This window comes from Alexandromys fortis, unplaced genomic scaffold (assembly GCF_014885135.2).
Source record: "Alexandromys fortis isolate MF-2015 unplaced genomic scaffold, M_Fortis_MF-2015_v1.1 scaffold_204, whole genome shotgun sequence".
Classification (NCBI taxonomy): Eukaryota; Metazoa; Chordata; class Mammalia; order Rodentia; family Cricetidae; genus Alexandromys; species Alexandromys fortis.
In genome coordinates, this window is record NW_026068116.1 from 498,667 (window position 1) to 517,701 (window position 19,035).

General features: G+C 38.1%; 1 protein-coding gene across 1 annotated transcript in view; it reads left to right on the plus strand.

Annotated features, from left to right (window-relative positions):
* The window catches only part of Dpy19l2 (dpy-19 like 2), a 137,898-nt gene that overhangs the window by 49,499 nt on the left and 69,364 nt on the right, over positions 1 to 19,035 (plus strand). Inside the window, exons 5-9 of the mRNA XM_050124888.1 lie at positions 8,679 to 8,799; positions 10,998 to 11,091; positions 13,880 to 13,937; positions 16,036 to 16,127; positions 18,586 to 18,685. Of these exons, the coding sequence (XP_049980845.1) occupies positions 8,679 to 8,799; positions 10,998 to 11,091; positions 13,880 to 13,937; positions 16,036 to 16,127; positions 18,586 to 18,685 (465 nt within the window). The remainder of the gene's footprint in view (positions 1 to 8,678; positions 8,800 to 10,997; positions 11,092 to 13,879; positions 13,938 to 16,035; positions 16,128 to 18,585; positions 18,686 to 19,035) is intronic.

Below are 19,035 nucleotides of genomic sequence, written 5' to 3' on the forward strand. Positions count from 1 at the left end.
TCTTGAGGTAGTGTGTCTTTGAGGTTGAGGTGGGTTTCTTGTAAACAGCAGAATGCTGGATCCTGTTTTTGTATCTATTCTCCTAACCTCTGCCTTCTTATAGGTGAATTGAGTCTATTGATATTAAGTGATATTAATGACCAGTGGTTGTTAACTGCAGTTATATTTTGGTGGTAGTGTTTGTGTATTTTCCTTCTTTGAATTGTATTGGTGGAGGGTTATCAGATGTCTGTGCTATTGTGGGTGTTGTTGGCTTCCTTGGGTTGAGGTTTTCCTTCCAGTACTTTCTGTAAAGATGGTTTTGTGTATATGTATTGTTTAAATCTATTTTTGTCTTGGAATATCTTGTTTTCTCTATTGATGATGAAAGAAAGCTTTGCTGGGTATATATAGCCAGTGATTGTTAAATCCTGTTTTTGTTTTCAAGTCATAGTGTTTGTGTGGTTCCCTTCTTTGGGTTTTGCTTGTGAGGGGTTATCTGTTGCCTGTATTTTCATGAGAGCAGCTACATTCATTGGGTTGGAGTTTTTTCTAGTAAGTCTGTAAGACTGTATGTGTGAATAGTTATAGTTTTAATCTGCTTTTGTCATTAAATATGTTATTTTCTCTGTCAATGGTGATTGGAAACTTTACTGGCTATAGTAGAATGGGCTTTGCATCCATGGTCTCTTAGTTTCTGGAGCACATCTGTCTAGGACCTTCTGGCTTTCAGGATTTCCATTGAAAAGTCAGGTGTAATTCTTATAGGTTCACCTTTATATGTTACTTACTTAGCCTTTTTCCTTTGCAGCTCTTAATAGTCTTTATTTTTCTGTATGGTTTAGTGTTTTGATTATTATGTCACAAGAGGGCTTTTTGGGCTCAGTCTATTTGGTGTTCTGTATGCATTTTGTACTTTCATAGGAATAGCCTTCCTTAGGTTGGGAAATTTTTCTCTGATTTTGTTGAATATATTTTCTATGTCTTTGAGCTGAAGTTCTTCTCCATCATCTTTCTCTATTATTCACGGTGTTCCAGATTTCTGAGAAGTTTTGTAAGAATTTGTTATATTTAACAATTTCTTTTACTGATGAGTCTATTTCCTCTATCATATATTAAATACCTGAATTTCTGTCTTCCATCTCTTTTATTCTATTGGATATGCTTGCATCCATAGTTTTTGTTCATTTCCTTATATTTTTCATTTCCAGAATTCTGTCAGTTTGTGTTTTCTTTGTTGCCTTTTATTTCAGTTTTCAATTCTTGAACTGTTTGCTTCACCTGTTTTTTTTCTCGGTTTTCTTGGCTTTCTTTAAGAGATTTATTGTTTTCTTCCAATTTTTTGTCTTTTCTTTCATTTCTTCAAGGGAATTTTTCATTTCCTCATTAGGGATCTCTATCATCTTCATAAAGTTATATTTAAGGTTGTTTTCCTATGCTTCTTCTAGGTTAGGATTTCAGTCTTCCTGTTGTAGGACTATTAGTTTCTGGTGCTGCCACGTTGCTTTTTAGGCTGTAGAAAATATTTTTGAATTGATGACTGCCTGTCCCTTCCTCCAATTGGTGCAGGCAGTGACTTTGCCTCTTGGTCGTATCTTTATAGTCAGTGTCTGTGTCTAAGGGATCCTTTCTTGGTCTGCTCTGTGTAGTTGCCTTTTGTCTCAGGGAGCTGCTTAGGACTCCGGGATGGGTGGGTATAGGAGTGGAGTGGGACTTGTAGATTACAGGGTCTGATGGGGGGTGTTGGAGGAGTTTGCCTACAGGAGGTTTGCTCACTGACAAGCTAGTCTAGTTGAGGCATTTCTGGGAGAGTCCTGAGGTTTTGCCCTGGGGCCTAGGACCTACAGGCTGGGCTGTCCATCTTGGGGGTTGTTCCTTCACTTCTTGGTCAGCTCTATGTAGTCACAGTCTGTGTCTCAAAGAGTCACTGAGGTGGCAGGGGATGGGTGGGTTTGGGGGCAGAGTGGGACTCCATAGATTAGAGGGCCTGATTGATGGGGGTTGTTGGAGCATCCTGCCTATAAGAGGCTTGCCTTCTGGTCAGCTTTATGCAGTAGAATTTTCATGGGATCACAGTGACTCTGCAGATTGCTTTTATTATGATGGCCATTTCATAACATTAATCCTATCAATCTGTGATTATAAGAGGTCTTTCCATATTTTAGTGTCTACTTAAATTTCTCACTGTTTCAAGTTTTTATTGTAAAGTTTTTTGTTTCCTTGGTTATATTTGGTTCAATATATATATATTTTTTGAGGATAATGTGAATGGGGTTTTTCATCCTGATTTCTTTCTTAGTATGCATATCTTTGGTATATAGGAAAACTACTAATATTTGTGTATTAATTTTATATCTTGTTACTTTGCTGAATGTATTTATCAGCTCAAGGACTTTTCAGCTGGTATCTTTAGGGTTTTTCATGTATAGAATCATATAATTTGCAAATAAGGATATTCTGATATCTTTATTTTTGATAACTTTATTTGACATGATTATTTGATAGTTTTATTTTCTATTTGTATCTCCCTTTAACCTTTTCTTGTCTTATTGCTGTAACTAAGACTTTAAGCACTATATTGAACAGAAGTAGAGACTATGTACATTTTTGTCTTTTTCCTCATTTTAGTGGAAAGGGCTTGAATTTTTCTTTATTCAGCATGTGCTTGTCTGAAGGTTTTTGGGATATGTTCCTTGTACCCCTAGTCTCTCCAAGATTTCTTATTTTACTTTTTAAAAAATTGATTATTTGGATATCTTACATTATGCACCCTGATTGCCCTCAGTTCCCTGTCCTTTTATGTATACCACTCACTCCCGCCCCCACACGTCCCAAAACCAATTTTTCATACACTCACTATGACATGGTCAAACTCCTAGCAGTCAGTCCGCCAAGGGAAGGTTAGTCTTTCTTCCCATTTACCCAGAAGCCATTAACTGTGAAGAGTCATGTTGCAATATGTGAGGAGTAGAACCAGCTCTCCTGGGTGTCCATACCATGCTTGCATGGGACAGTGACAGTTCAACAAAGGTCCTCGAATATTAACACATATTCAGGCAGCAGCCCAGACCACAGGCATCAACACTGTCCCTGGCCTTCTCAGGACCACTGGCTCACTCATGGCTCTCAGTGGCTGCAAGTGTCACAGCCTCAACATGACCTGAGGTGGCTGGCTATACATGTTACACATATCCAGATGGCCCACTGAGGTAGCAAAGCCCAAGGACATCTGTGGAGTCCCCAAAAAGTAAGCTTATTCCACCTTATCTGAAGGTCAGAGAGTTTGAACGTATTTTGCTCTTTCAAGGTTGTTGACAACAAGTATTGCTACACACCCAGACCTAGGGGCATGGTGCTTGGTGTTTTGGACATTAAGATGGCCAATAGAGATAGAACCACTGTACCCTGACTAAAAGTCAGAGAAGTCAAGCATAATTCTGTGCCTTCTTTTGAAATGTGAGCTTTGACTTAAGGAGCAACTGCCTGCAGGATACTTGGTCTAGAGTGTTTAACTGCTCTAAGCAATAAACACTTTTCTCAAGAATTAATGGTTTGGTGTCTCAAGTATTGGGGCAAGCAACTGTTCTTCTTGTCCTTTGTATCATGTTAAAGCAGTCTTTTGCCTTCTTCCCCCCTTTTGTATTGGAGTATAAAAATGTATGGAAGATAAACACTAGTGAATTTATTAGCATTCAGCATTCACTGAATTGCTCTTTTGTTACTATCCTGTGTCTCTGTGATTCTTATCTTTCTTCCTGCTACCTAATGTTTCTAACCCACATGCTCCTAACCTGGAACATAAGAACCAGCCATGGCTAGGACCGTGGCAGAAGTCATCCATTGTTGCCCAGATCAAGGGGGCTTCCGAGTCAGGGTGGCCTCGGGAGCTGAGTCTGTGTCAGCATAAGCTCCAGGCTACTGCTGCACACTAGTTTGTTGACCCTACTGGGCAATGGCAGCGTGTCAACCTCAGCCCTCTCTCTCACCTGCCACTGCCACCATGTCTCCAGTTCTGCCTGTCTCCACAGTGTTTGCACCATTCCTTTTTTCTATCTTTTCCACTTCTCCATCACATATTTGTTCATCATAGCCCATGCCACAGCATGCAGTGGAGGTGGCCTGGGTATCTTTTTATTTATTTTTGAGATAATAATATAATTGTATTTCTTCTTTCCCTTTCTGTCCTTCAAACACTCCCACATACCTCTCCTTTTTCTCTTTCAAATTCATATCCTCTTTTATTGTTATTGCATACATATATGTGCACATATGTGTATGCACACATGTATCATGAAGGGGGCCTGCTTGTTGTTGGGGGTTTTGTCCCGCCCGGTACCCCACAACTGTTTAGCCCCCAAAAAATCACACATAGGTCTCCATAAATTATAAGCTGATTGGGCCATTAGCTCTAGCCTCTCACTGGCTAACTCTCACATCTTGATTAACCCATTTTTCTGATCTATGTTAGCCATGTGGATCAGTACCTTTTTCAGTGGAGCAGATCACCTCCTGCTGCTTCGGTGCTCAGGGCAGGAGAGAGAGGAATCAACTTCCTCCTTCCCAGAATTCTTCTGTTCTTATTACATCATTTCTACTTCTTGTCTGGTTTTCTCACCTATATTTCCTGCCTGTCCAATCAGTGTTTATTTATAATATGATTGACAGAATACAGACAATTCTCCCACAGCACACACATGCACACGCACACACACACACACACACACACACACATATAATCCTAAATATAACCTATGAAGTCTATATAATGTTACTTGGATGTATGACTTTTAACTGTTTGGTATTGGATAAGTAGTTGGTGTGCTTGTTCCTGGGAAAGACTTTTCCTTCCACTCTCAACATTCCTTAGTTGTATAGGTTGAGGCCTCCTGAGCCTTCTCACATCCACTTTGGTATGTCTATTGCTATTACTTTGTTTAGCTCATGTTTGGGCAGTTATGTTAGTGCTCTTATGGATGTAATTTATGACTTCACTATGAGACATAATCTCTACAATGTTGAAATAAGGAGCGGCGGTGGGGCTGCGTCCCCAGCACCCCAGCCGCTTGGCTAGCTTATGCCCGAAATAACACACAAACTGTATTCATTTAAGATCTGCTTGGCCCATTTCTATTTAGCCTCTTCTAGGATAATTCTCATATATTAATTTAGCCCATTTCTAATAATGCGTGTAAGCACCCCAAGGTGTGCTTACCGGGAAGATTCTAACCTATGTCCATCTTGGGTCGGAGCTTCATCGCGTGTGCCTCAGAGAGCAGAGCTATCGGGAGAGTGGAGCATGGTGTCTCTGCTCCAGAGCAGAGCTGTCGAGTCTACCCGGGAGAGCTGACATGGCATCTCTGCTCCAGAGAGCAGAGCTATTGGGTCTGAGCTCACTTCCTCTTCCTCCCAGAATTCTATTCTGTTTACTCCTCCCACCTATGCTTTAACCTATCAGGGCCAGCCAAGCAGTTTCTTTATTGCTCAACCAATGAAATCAACAGATTGATATGACACTCCCACATCACCATAACAATCTCCCTGATCTCGTGGCTCTTACAATCTTTCTGTTTCCCTTTACTACAATGTTCCCAGAGCCTTAGGGTATGGTAAGGTTTTAAAGATAGATCCTTTAGGATCTGCATTTTGAATGGTTATGGTTTTCTATAGGTCTCCTTCCTTTGCAAAGAGAAGGTTCCTTGATGAGGGGTGAAGACGACATATATCTGTGGTTATAAAGACAAATCATCATTAGGGATTATGCTGGTTTTTATTAAAGTAGTGGTTGTAGGCTCTCACCCAATATCCATGACTTCATTAGCACTAAGTAGTTACCCGAATTTTCAGTGCTAGGCATGATTTCCTTCCTGTTGAGCAGCTTTAAGTCCAATTAGAGAGCTGTTGGTTACCACTGAAATGCGAGTGATACTACAGCACCCTTAGAGTTGTCATGTCATTTTGGTTATTGATATGCTTGGTTCTTAGGCATCATAACTGGGTAGAAACATTGGTTGCCTCCTTCCTTTGGAAGCCTTCATGGTGCTTGCTTGAGGGCTTTTGAAGTTTGTCAATGGCTTTTTCTGAATCTGTGAAATGCCATGTGGTTACTGTTGTTGAGTCCATTTATGTGATAAATTAGATTTATTGAAAACTAGAATCAGCAAGTGATCTGAGTGGGTTTTAAAAAAGAGCACACGAGGTTGGTAGGGTGGGAGAGGTGTTGAGAAAAGGGAAGGAATCAGAAGAGTGAGAATGGGAAGTGAATTTTCTCAAAACAAATTATATACATGTATGAAATTCTAAAACAATAAAAATAATAAAGCAGAATCTTCATTGAATCCTATCTTTCATATCTAAAATTGTCTTGTTCTATTCAACTGTTTGTGTTGTATTGGTTTTCATTTAGGTGTTTATTCATACTCCCTTTGAATTCTTTGCGCATATTTATAACAGATGCTTTGTGTTTATTGTACTGTGGGTCTTCTAAATTGTTTTTCTCAAAGAAAATGACTACGGGAATACTGTATTGGTTCTTTGTGTTGTGTTTCCACAATAGGAATTGGGCATCTGTGATTAGGCCATTGCCTGGGTCATTTGGTATGGATATCTGTGCTGCCATTGTTGGGTGGGTATTTGGATCCTTACTGACTGCCACTCAACTTAGAAGATTTGAATCTTCTGGGTTTGTGCTTGTGATTCAGTCTTGGGGCCACTCAGTGGTGATGTGCTGTTGGGGTATAGAAGTCATCAATGCTCAGCTGAGCCAAGATGAAGCTTTGAACACATGAAGGGGCTTTTATGGAGCTAAAAGATTTTCCCTGAAGTTCCTCAGAAATTGAAGTTAGAGTGCAGAGAGAGACAAAGGTGAGATTTACCAGCATGGTGTGCAAGCATTTAATGTAGATCTCCAACTGACAGTCTTAGAGCTCTGATGGGCAGGGGAAGAGGAGGGCTTCCTTGGAGTGTACCAAGGAATCTGGCTTCAGATATGGGGACTTGAAATTACCATAGAGTGCTAACTAGCAGTGCTAATTGTGGAATACATGTATTAGTCCACAGATGCCATGGCAGTGATGACTTTGGGATACAGGAGAGCAGATGCTACTTGTGAGATGTATGTATGTCTTAGTTAACAGCTTAGTGTTATATGGGTTAGTGTGAGGCTACCTGTGAAACACTCACATGGGCTTGCTGCAAAGATCCTCATAGCCTTATTGAAGGTTTACTGTATTTTTAGTTTCCTCCTTGATGCCTTAAAAGTCATTGTGAAAATGTGATAAATTGCTTGTTAAAACATGATGGCATTGTCAAGACCTGAAGCCGGGGGTTTGTTCTGTCTTGTATTTCCATCTTGAGATGATGAAAAATGTGGAAGGCCTAAGTTAACTGATGACTACACAATATCACAGTTTTGTGTGTTCCGCTTTCTGTGTTTATATCGTCAAAATCTAATCTGTGGGTTAAAAATGTAAGTTTAGAACTTTTTTGAGAAGATTAAATATACTTCATGCTTATTCTATGCCAGCCTTTTACACAGAAGTTCTCTCACTCCTTTCATGGTTAAAAATGGTTACTATTAAGTTCACTTGAAAGACGAGCTGATGTTTTGAGGCTGAAAGTTCACTCAGAAACATGGAAATTACAAAATGCAGAGTGAGAATAGTTTTTAAAATCAGATTTATTTTATTTTTAATTATGTGTAAGTGTATGGTTTATACATGTGTGAGTGAAAGTGCCCATAGAGTTCAGGAGGGGGCATCGGATCCCCTGTAGATGGAATTATAGGTGATTGTTAGTTAACTACCATGGGTACTGGGAATGGAACTGTAGTTCTCTGGAAAATCAGTGTGTTTTCTTAACCACTGAGATATCTCTCCAGCCCCAGAGACAGAGTTTGAGTTAAGTTTGACTCCAAAGCTTTGCTTTCCTTACTATGTCAAAGTTCATACCAAGAGAAATATAATTCTAGATTTAGCATATACATATAATGTGGTATTTTTTGTACAGGCATGGAGAAAGTCACAAGAATAAAAATGTTAAAATTTTAACAGTGTGTAATTTTTAAAATACAAAAGTATAAATCTATAGTTTGGACTGAGAAAGAACATTGTGAGGTTGTTCAGAGTTGTGTGTCATTGAGTAAGTGTAGCTACATGCTGTCAGTGCCAAAGAGATGACAAGGTGACTCCCAGCATTAAGTGTCAGATCCATGTGTTTCTTTTTTGAAATTCTTTTTTTACTTTCTACCAACAATTCTCATACCTTTTATCAAAAATTCACCTAGTTAAAAATCCCAGAGAGAGCATTTTGTGTTATTTTATTTTTCTCTGTTTTTAGTTCCCTTTCTTGCTTCAGAACTTTCAAATGTAGGTTTTGGGTTGAAAAGAACCAGTTGCTTCAGTCTTGTCCCTGTTCCAGTTTTTAATGAGCCCTGGAGCTGTTACTCCATTGTACTTCAGTTTTTTAAATGATATGTCTTAATAATAAAGAAATTCAGAGTTATATTCTTATATTTGGTTGTGTGGTTATATTACTACAATTAAATTGACTAATCTATATAAATATTACTAATATAATAATATAAGTTTTTCTCAAATAAATTTGCTTAAGTTTATAATGTTAAAGCAACCATCAAGGAGTAGCATTTTAGAAAATCTGTCTTTGTAATCAGAATATGTTTTCTTCCATCTTCTCTTTTATAGGTAATCATAGCCTACTGGTATCGCACAATTGTGGGAACAATGGATTTATTTGGGTTGGAAACTAAGACCTGCTGGAATGTCACCAGAATAGAGCCTCTTAGTGAAGTGCAGAGCTGTGAAGGCATGTGTCCTATGCTCACTGGTGTTTTCGTAGACATCTGATGTTGTGACACATTTCAATATTTACAATAAACTGTGATCAATTTTATTTAAGACAGTAAAGAAATGACCCACCACAATAAGTATTTCACACCTAATAGTTATTTTACGAGAAGGCCAAATCCCTAAGTATAAACTGGAAATTTAACTTGAGCATCGATATATCCCAACATAAGGCACTTTTGAGTAAGAGTTTGTTTCAGAATGAGATGGTACAAAGAATATTTGGGGCAATGTTAGTACATACATTTGGGGGGCAAAGGGTCAAATACATACTTAATAGTTATAGATTAGTTAATGCTAATAATAAGCTATTATAAATATTGCTTTACCCTTGTTCACACTATAAGAGGAATTTTAATGGAACTCACCCTGAATATCTTCTATATTGGCATCTCTCCCAAAACAAAACAAACAGAAATGGAGAAACAAAAAAATCAAACTCCGTTGGAATCATGTAACAGTTTGCCACATGCCTTATGAGACTGTTGATAGCCACATAGAAACATGGATCTAACACAAAGTGCTTATAATATCTTCACACATGACTATTTTCCACAATATTGCTACTTACTACATTTATTTAATTCTTGGCATATTAAAAACATTGAATTTCCTGTACTTTTTAAAAATTGATTTCCTTAAAAGCCTAAGGTGACACTGGTGGAGAATGTTTAAGGAGTGAAATACTTCTTGAATTTGGCAACATACAGGAATGGAAATTATGGCTCATCAAACACTAGACTTTGTAGTGTGTCCATCATCAGCTTTTCTGAGGGTAAAAGTCATCACCTTGAAGATGTGTGGTGTATATATTAAGTTCCCAATCAAAGCAGGCTGGTGTTTGGTACTTGGAGTGCACAGAAGAGTGGAGAGACATGGGTCTTAAACTCTGAGAGCTTATACTATTAACACGCTGTTAGCAGTTATAACCATAGTGAATACTATACTACAAAGGTTCATACGCTGGGAATGTAATCAAGGACAGAGCACACTGGACCATGTACTGGCTGGGGACTTACTTGCCTCTTATCTTCGGATGTGCTGTAACAGATCTACATCCTGAAGCATCACTGCAAGCTGCGGGAAAAGCACGTTTGTAAGGGCAGTGGTGGCTTCCATGTGGTCAGGTAGATGACTGATATCCTCTCGGTCAGTTCATGAGAAAGATCACTATAAATGTATGGATTTTGGAAGCAGCATGTCTCGGTGAGAAGGAGAGTGAAGAATCATACTACTGGCTTCTAGCTTGAGTCTTTGGACTGACAGAGAATGAAAAGTAGCTAGTATAGATGTTGTTTCCCTTCATGTATTGGTTCAAGGTAACTGAAAGACCCAGAGCTGGAAATAATCAGTGGGTACATAGCTGTAGAAGCATAGAAATAGGAAAAAGATCATTCTGGATATAGATTTGACACCGACTGTGCATGGATGGTATCTGGAAGTAGAGAGAGCATGTGACAGAGGCCATGTGGTCTTGGGATGAAAGGGTTAATGAACCAGAGCAAGCAAGGTCACAGGACCCACCTCCCAGCAGATAGAGCAGCATTAACTTTGGAAATTATTTAGGTTTTTCATATTGTTTTCTCAAATACAAAAATCCTTTATACCAGTTAATCTCAAACCTGGCCTGAGAACTGTGTAAATCAACGAGTATAAAACACACAGAAAGTTATGCACATACAAATGCAACTACATGTATCAGATATGCTAGCGTTCTGTCCACACCATAACAGATGAAGTGATTAGATCATATCACAGAGACTAAGGCTTTTCCAGACGTTAGGAACTGTATGCCACTCCTCAAGAGCCTAGAAAACACAAAATAATCAGGGCTCCAGGGACTTCAAGTGGCTCTGCAGAAAGTCCCCCACACTAAACTGTAGCGTTATCACTTCAATTATGTGAACCCCAACATACCATTAAATTATAGAAGCAGGCCATTAGGGGAAAGTATTAATGTAACCAAATATATGTTGTAGGGGTTGGGGCTGTGTGAAGACAGCAAACAGTACCATCCTCTATGGAGGTAAAGAGGATTGTAGTTTTAAGAAGAATCATGAAAGCAAATGCTTTTGGCAGATTTATGAGTTCTTGAGTATAATGCACTGAAATAATTTTGCTCCTTAAATACTAATCAATCTGTGTCTTTTTTTAAAGGATTGGGAGACCCAGCTTGCTTTTATGTTGGTGTAATTTTTATTTTAAATGGACTAATGATGGGATTGTTCTTCATATATGGTACCTATCTGAGGTAAGACTAGTAAAGACTAGCAGAGAGAGTGAGCCTATAAAGACTGGTTGATACCTGTGACTAAATGAAAAGGAAGCTTGAGGAAGCCAACTGACTGGGCAAAAGGAATTTCGTAGATTTGATTTTCCATAACCAATGCCACACAAAGAGAAAATGAGATTCCACTGAAAAACACTCTACAGGTCTCTATTTTACCCTTTGGGGGATCTTTGAAAACTAAGACTTACTAACAAAAATGTTAGTGAAGATAACTCTAGTGTAAGAAGAGACTGCAGGTTGGCTTTTGCCTGCCTGGAATGAATTATCAGACAGAAACTATATTAATTACAACACTGTTTGACCAATGGCTCAGGCATATTTCTAGCTATCTCTTACATCTTAAATTAATCCATTTCTATTAATCTATGTATTACCATGGGTTGTGGCTTACCGCTAATGTTCCAGCATCTTTCTCCTTTGGTAGCTACATGGGTCTCCCTAACTCCATCTTCTTTGCCCTATCTCTGCTAGGATTTCCTGCTTTGCTATATTCTGCCCTGCTATAGGTCAAAGCAGCTTCTTTATTAACCAATGGTAATAAACTATATTCACAGCATACAGAGGGGAATCCCACATCACTCCAGTTCATGTGTAAATCATGACAACATTATATAGCAGAATGTTGCTTCCAATTTTGTTCTTTTTGACGTGAGGTTTCAAAAACTATCAAAATTTTTTAATATCATTTGTAGAAGACACATTAATTAGCTGGTCTTTATTGATAATAGTACCACAATTTTGTTTGAAGTGTAAATGTGCCTAGTTGCAGGTCATAAAGTTAATTATGACAGTCACATATTATTCCCCCACTCCCCATTGCTCCTTAGAAGAGCCAAATGAGTTAACCTTTCTCATTAAAAATTAAGGCAAAATCATCGTCACAAGCAAAGCAAGTAGGGGAGAGAATAAATTAATGGTACATTTGTAGGAATATGCTTTAATAAAACTCATTTGTTTGCTAATCTAAATAAAAATTTAAAAGTCTCAGAGGAGACATGGTAGATATATACAATGGCTTTATCCAGCTATAAATAAAAACAAAATTATTTCACCCACAATAAAATGTATGGAGCTGGAGAGTATCATAATTAAGCAAAAAAACCAATAAAGACAAATGCCATGTTTTCTTTTATAAGTAGATTTAATCTAGATTTAAAAATATATAGGCTGAGCCATGAAATTGGAAGGACTACTGTTATTGGAGGACAAGGGACTAACGGGTGTGGGGATAGGGGACAAGAGTGATCAATGGGTGGGGTTGCCAGGACTAACGGGTGTGGGGATGGGAACAAGAGTGATCAGTGGGTGTTATTGGAGGACAGGGGACTAAGGGGTGTGTGGATAGGGGACAAGAGTGATCAACGGGTGGGATTGTTCAGTGATTAAGAGCACTTGCTGTCCTTGCAGATGACCAGTGTTCATATTCCAGCATCCTCATGGCAGGTCACAACCATCTGTAATCCTAGTTCCAGAGGGAATGGCATTCTCTCCTGGATTCCTTGGGTACAAGGCATGCACTCACAAGGTGCACATACATTCATATACAGGCAGGGAAATATTCCCACATTTAAAGTAAAAATAAATAAGTGTAATGGGGAATGCATGCATATATGATTATCCAAATCTAGATTTTTATAGAGATATAATAGTTTATGTAATGTAGGTTAGAAATTAACTATATATATTTTATATATGATATATATATATGTATATATATATGAGAAAGTAAAGAGAAGGTAGACCAAAAAGAATGCAAAGTGGGAAAGGAACTGAAGAATATAATGGGTTTAATATGTCCAAGGTAAAATTGTATATACATATATGTATATATACATAGAGATATGTATATATATATATGAAAATTTTATAATAAAACTATTATGTTGTAAGCTAACTAAAAAAAATTTCTAAAGTAAAATCACAATGAATTGTTACGCTTCCCTTCTGGTCAATGTAAGGAAGCTGACAACAACTTATAACATCATTTCACTCCTCACTCAGCTCTTCCGTAGTTTATTACCTTATTACCTGTACACAGTGCTCAGGGCTGCTACCACAGCTTGCTGTTTTTGTTTTTATTTTTCATCTCATTCTTTAATCCTCTTTTCATTTCACCAATATTTATTGTATTTTAAACTAAGCAAACAGTGAGGAGTAGGCATATATAGAGTCTGCAGGCTTCATGTTTATAATATAGAGGCCTGGGATATGGGCCGTGGATAAATGTACAAGACAAAAACCCCCATACAACATGGATCTGAGAGTCTGTGATGATTATTAGGCCCTGTAGGTCTGCTGTGTAGAGTCTACAGTGTGGCTCCATCAGAGTCATTGCAGTCAATCAAACGGTCATGAGTTTCTGCGAAGTGAAGCGGTTAGTCTTTTGGCTTTAATCCTCAGTCGCTTAAGCCTAATTTCCAAAGACACAATTGGCCCATTTACATTATTGACAGAACGGCATACAGACCAAAGGACTGGGCTGTGTGTTTAAAATTATTTTTGGTCATGGTTTATTTAGAAAATATTTTGATGTAATTGTAAAACTGAGATTGTATTCATGTGAACTTTGTGTTTTTATACAGCCAGGATTAAAAAGCCAACTACACAGGCTTTGGGGAAATATTTGTGGTTTTATGACTTAGTTATTCATGTTTTAAACATAGAAAATTATGGTTTTAATTGTGATATAATTTTGTGGGAAGAGCCTATATGTTGCATGCTATGACTGTGTACTTTATTATTTTTACAGCGGGAGTCAACTAGGAGGTCTGATTACAGTGGTGTGCTACTTTTTCAATCACGGAGAGGTCAGTTTTCTATTCAACCTTTTTGAAACATAGAGTGGCTTGTATGAACAAGAATATATAATCACTAAACTACTATGATTGCATTGTGTTGTGACTGTGAGATCTTAAAGTACTTTATTTTGTAAATTGATATGTTAATTACTAATCTAAAATTGTAAATCGGTACAATTTAAAACAGGTGATCCATCAATATTTTAGTGCATATTTACATACATATGTTTTGTGGACAAATGACAACATTGTACTCCCTGAACCAGTCACTTTATACATATCATTCATTGTCTATTAGACGTCTGGTGTTTGGATGTTATCTTCATCATATGGGTTATGAAATTGAAATTGAGAGAATTATATTATTTACTCAAGATTTCAACGTGAAGATAGGCTACCTAATCTGTGTTGTTCTGATTCTAAAACCTCAGTTTCCTGTCTTTCTGAAATATAAACCTGCCCCTTTCTCCTTTTCAGACAGGGTCTCCCTGTGTCTGCTAGTCTTGCTTTAACACTTTTGATTCTCCTGTCTCAGCCTCCTAAGGGCTAGAATTACATTGCCTGTACACCATGTCTGGCTTTGAAAAGTGTTTTCTTAATGGTAAGAACACTTAGCAAAATACCCACTCTCTTAACAAATTGGTTTTTTATCCTACAATACAGTATTTTTAAAGATTGTGTGTGTGTGTGTGTGTGTGCATGCGTGCACACGCTAGAGGTACAGGCAGTTATGAGCCACCATGTGGTTACTAGCAATTAAACACCAATCCTCTTGCCTCCATATCCATCTGCCCAGTCCCCAAACTTAACAAAATGTTGAGGGCATCCTATCTACAGAACTTGTTCATCTCCCATAATTGAAATTTTACGCCTTTGCTCTTCTCAGTGATTAGAATGGTGTTGGCCTGACAACAGGCACACAGTTCATTCAGTAGCTGCCTCGTTCCATTGCCACTTCTACTGAATTATTCTTCCTTTTCCGTAAGCCATCCCAAATATAATTGGCTGTAAGGTGCTCCTAAAAACAATTTATGACATGATAGATTCATTGTGAGTATGATCCATGTTCTAGGTTATGTATTAGGTGTTGAATGTGTGGTAAGAAGACAGAATCTATTAATGTTTGGAATCAGATGTGTTATGCAGTGGCTCAGGTGACATGCAGTGGGTGTTCTTATCTGCTGTTATAGTGGGCCAATTTAAAGATCGCTTAGATAGAGGAAGAGACAAAGTCACACATAAAATGCTTTAAATATATGATATTCAGTGAAGACAAATGCCTTGTAATTCATCTGTTGGAACAAAGAAAAACATTTTATTTGGGTGTGCAGGCTTTGGTGGACTGAGTTTAAGTTAGAATAAAACCATTACTCGTTTCAAAGTTCACAAGTTTATAATTATAATTTTTTTGGAGACTCTTAATAAAGCAGTCAGACTCTAGCCAAATGATAAAAACTCAGATTCTTTCTATAAGTTTAGGGCTTCTGATAGAAAATTTTATACAGAAAATGCTGATCCATGTGTCTTAAGGCAATCTAAATATGTATATTCAAGTTTAATATTGTCACTGTGTTCATTACCAGCAGTTCTTAGTGCTTTCAACTGTTTTTAAAAATTTGACTCATGTAGAGTATATTTGATTAACTCAGATTCAATTGACCTCTGATTATGTATATCTATATTAGTTGGAACTTAATGTGTATGGACTCCTGAGTTTTGCAAGTGCTCTATGTTTTTGATTAACATGGTTTCCTAGCCAGATCATGTACCTCAAAGCCCCAAATGCCAGGCTCCAGTTGCAGTGCACTCTGAGCCAGTGGTCCTCACAGCGCCTATCACGCATATCCCTGTGTATTTGTTGGTCCTTTGGCTGTATTGTGTGTGATTTAATATAGTGTTTACTTGTTTCTGAATTTGACAGTAATAGGGCTCCCCTTAATGGCCATGAGAGAGGATGTCAAAGGACCAAAAGCTATTCCAGTCAGTGAGAAATATAATCTAACGAGCCCAGTGTTAAAACTTTGAAAGTAAGCCAATCCCTGAGTTGTAAGTGAGTAACGTTTACTTTAATGGAAAATAATGCAAACTGCATGTTTTATGGTTTCAGGCCACCCGTGTAATGTGGACACCACCTCTCCGGGAAAGTTTTTCATATCCATTCCTTGTACTTCAGATGTATGTTTTAACTACTATACTCAGGTAATTTCTGTTGTAAAACAAAGCTAAATAAGTTGTGTTATTTTTCTTAAGATTTGCTTTTACCTAAGTCATAATTAGCTAATTTAAACTATGTTTTACAGCTATTCAAAAATGAATTGAGTAATAAGATAATTACAACATAAATTTGTAAGCTTTTTTAACATGAAAATGTTAGGCTACAGGTTCTAAATAATAATTAATAATTAAAAGAAATATTTATTTAGTTTTCATTTGTGTGAAGAAATATCTTGCCTTCATGTGTGGCATGTTCACTTTATACAAGCCTGGTGCCCACAGAGGCCAGAGGAGAGGGTCTGAAAAGAGGATCCATGTGAGAGCTGGGAATTGAACATTGGTCCTCTGCAAAAGCCGTGTGTCCAGCCCCACTCAAATGCTTTTGACAAATAAGTACTTGATTCCTCAAAGCTAACATACTCCAGTGTTGTAGGAGCTGCGGGCCTGCCTTTTGTCCTGCCCAGCTCCCGCATGGCTAGCTTTACACCAGAAATAACAACACACAAATTGTATTCATTTAAACACTGCTTGGCCCATTATATCCAGCCTCTTCTAGGCTAATTCTCACATATTAATTTAGCCCATTTCTAATAATCTGTGTAGCAACACTAGGTGTGCTTACCGGGAAAGATTCAGCATGTCTGAACTGGTGGCTTGCTTCATCACCTCTGCCCTGGAGAGAGCTACATGGTGTCTGAGCTCACTTCCTCTTCCTCCCAGCATTCTATTCTGTTTACTCCGCCTATCTAAACTTTAACCTGTCAGGGCCAAGGCAGTTTCTTTATTTAACCAATGACCTTCCTCCATCACTCCAATTCTTTGTTTCCCAAACAGTCTTTGAAAGAAGATTGACATAGTGCCATGAAAAGGGGACCCATGTACACATGGATTTGGGAAGGTGTAAATTTTATAGTACCAAAGAGCAAACACACACACACACATTCATGGATGGGTATATGAATGTTGTACATATGTGTAATATATAATCAACTTCTGAATGATGTTTCTTGTAGTTCAGCTAGTTTCATATTGTCTTGGACACACTCTTTGGTGAATTAAGTTTTAAGCATTTTAGAAATGTAAGAGGTCTGGAGAAGTAAGAAGAGTAGAATACAATAAATAACTTTGTTATAGGAATAGAGTTCGTAGAACGTTAGTGAAAGTTGCTACTGAATGAAATCGTGATCATTATGTCTTCTAACAGTTACTAAGCTCTGGCATCCTCTGCCTCATATGGAAATCTTTGCTCCTTCCTGCCCTTCTTCCTAAAGTTGTGCATTATGTATTTAAAAGTACCCATAGATGCAGGAATTATACCGAAATTGAATCTTTAGCCATAGACTACTTGGCACAGTCTATGATTGAGGCAACATTTGCTAGCTGATTGAATAAAGATGGCGCATACATCCTGAGCTCCCCGCAGATCTGGAGAGTAGGCTGCCCCCTGGTGTGCCAGCAATTAAACCTTGAATATGGCTTTGGGAATCTGTTCCCAGTTCAGGTTTCTGGAATCATTCCTTACATTGTGTACTTAGAAAAATTATAGAGAAAGTTGCTACCCTCTCATTTCCCAGAAGAATTGTTCATTTGAAGTAATATTAGCCTGGCTAATTGGGGGTTAGGGGAGTCATACAGTAAAATGTGTTAGTTGGGACATTTAAGATCTTGACCTTGAAGGCATGTACTCTATTTAACAAAAACCAGTTTTGTCTGAATAAATGCAGGAATGCTCAGATGGACTTTGTGCTTTGTTTGGGACATGGGACTTGAAAATAAAGATCCCTCCCACCCCAGATTGTGCAAAATATAAAGCTGCAACTGCAGATCAGCTTTGTTCTTCACACATGTTTATCTTTTTCATATTCTAAGAGATGTTCCACTTTCTTTGTGTAAAGAGTTGGCTCCCACAGTTGCTCTGTTGCAAAACACACAACTCAAATGCCAGCTGCAACAGCTTTGCAGTTTTAAGAACTTCCCTGCAGTCCCCCACAAGTATTGGTGCACTCCCTGACAGAATGTGTGCATCTCCTCACTATTTTCTGAATCATGTGAGTGACCAGTGTGGGAAGGACTTCTCTGTGTCCTGGGGACACCCTGAGGAACACAGGATCAGAGTCAGGTCCTGTCTCCTGCCTGGAGGATTAAAATTGAATGGTGAACATTTTTTTAAATAAGGAACTAAAGTTGTATTTAAATAATTAAGTTTACTGAAAAAAATTGCTCAATACTCTTTCTAAATATCTAATTTTGTTTTATTTAATCTTTCTATTGTTCAAGCATTTTAAATAATTTTGGCAAGTTGATTTCCAAAATTGAATTTTGTTGTGTTACATAAAAGGTAAGGAGATGAGTTAGGTTTCTGTGGTCAGCAAGGGCTGTGTTGTTTTTGAGTTACCGGCTGTCTTCACAGCAGAACTTACTGGTGTTGCTTCCCTCCGTCAAGGACCTCCACCGTCCACAGAAAACACTACCTAGCACTCTGTCTCTCCAATGTGGCCTTTATGCTTCCCTGGCAGTTCGCTCAGTTCATACTCTTTACGCAGGTAAGATGGTTTAAACTAATTCAAGAGAATGCACGTGGCCATGATTGCTCCAGTTGTAGAATGTTTGTTTGATTTTGTATTTTGAGGCTAGCCTCAAATTCACTCTGCAGCCCAAGTTGACTGTCAGTGAATTTATGATTTTATGATTTATGATTCTCAAGTGAAGAGGTAACAGAGGCAACCGTCACACCTAGTTGATTTCCTTTATGCTTTCAAATTAACAGCTGATCCTAAAGTCTTTATAAATGTCTATATCCTGTCTTTATAAATGTCTGTGTTCTGTCTGTTTTGTGTGAGGAGCAAAACTGTACTAGGAGCCATTTCTCAAGCTTCTCTCCCCCCCCCCCCCC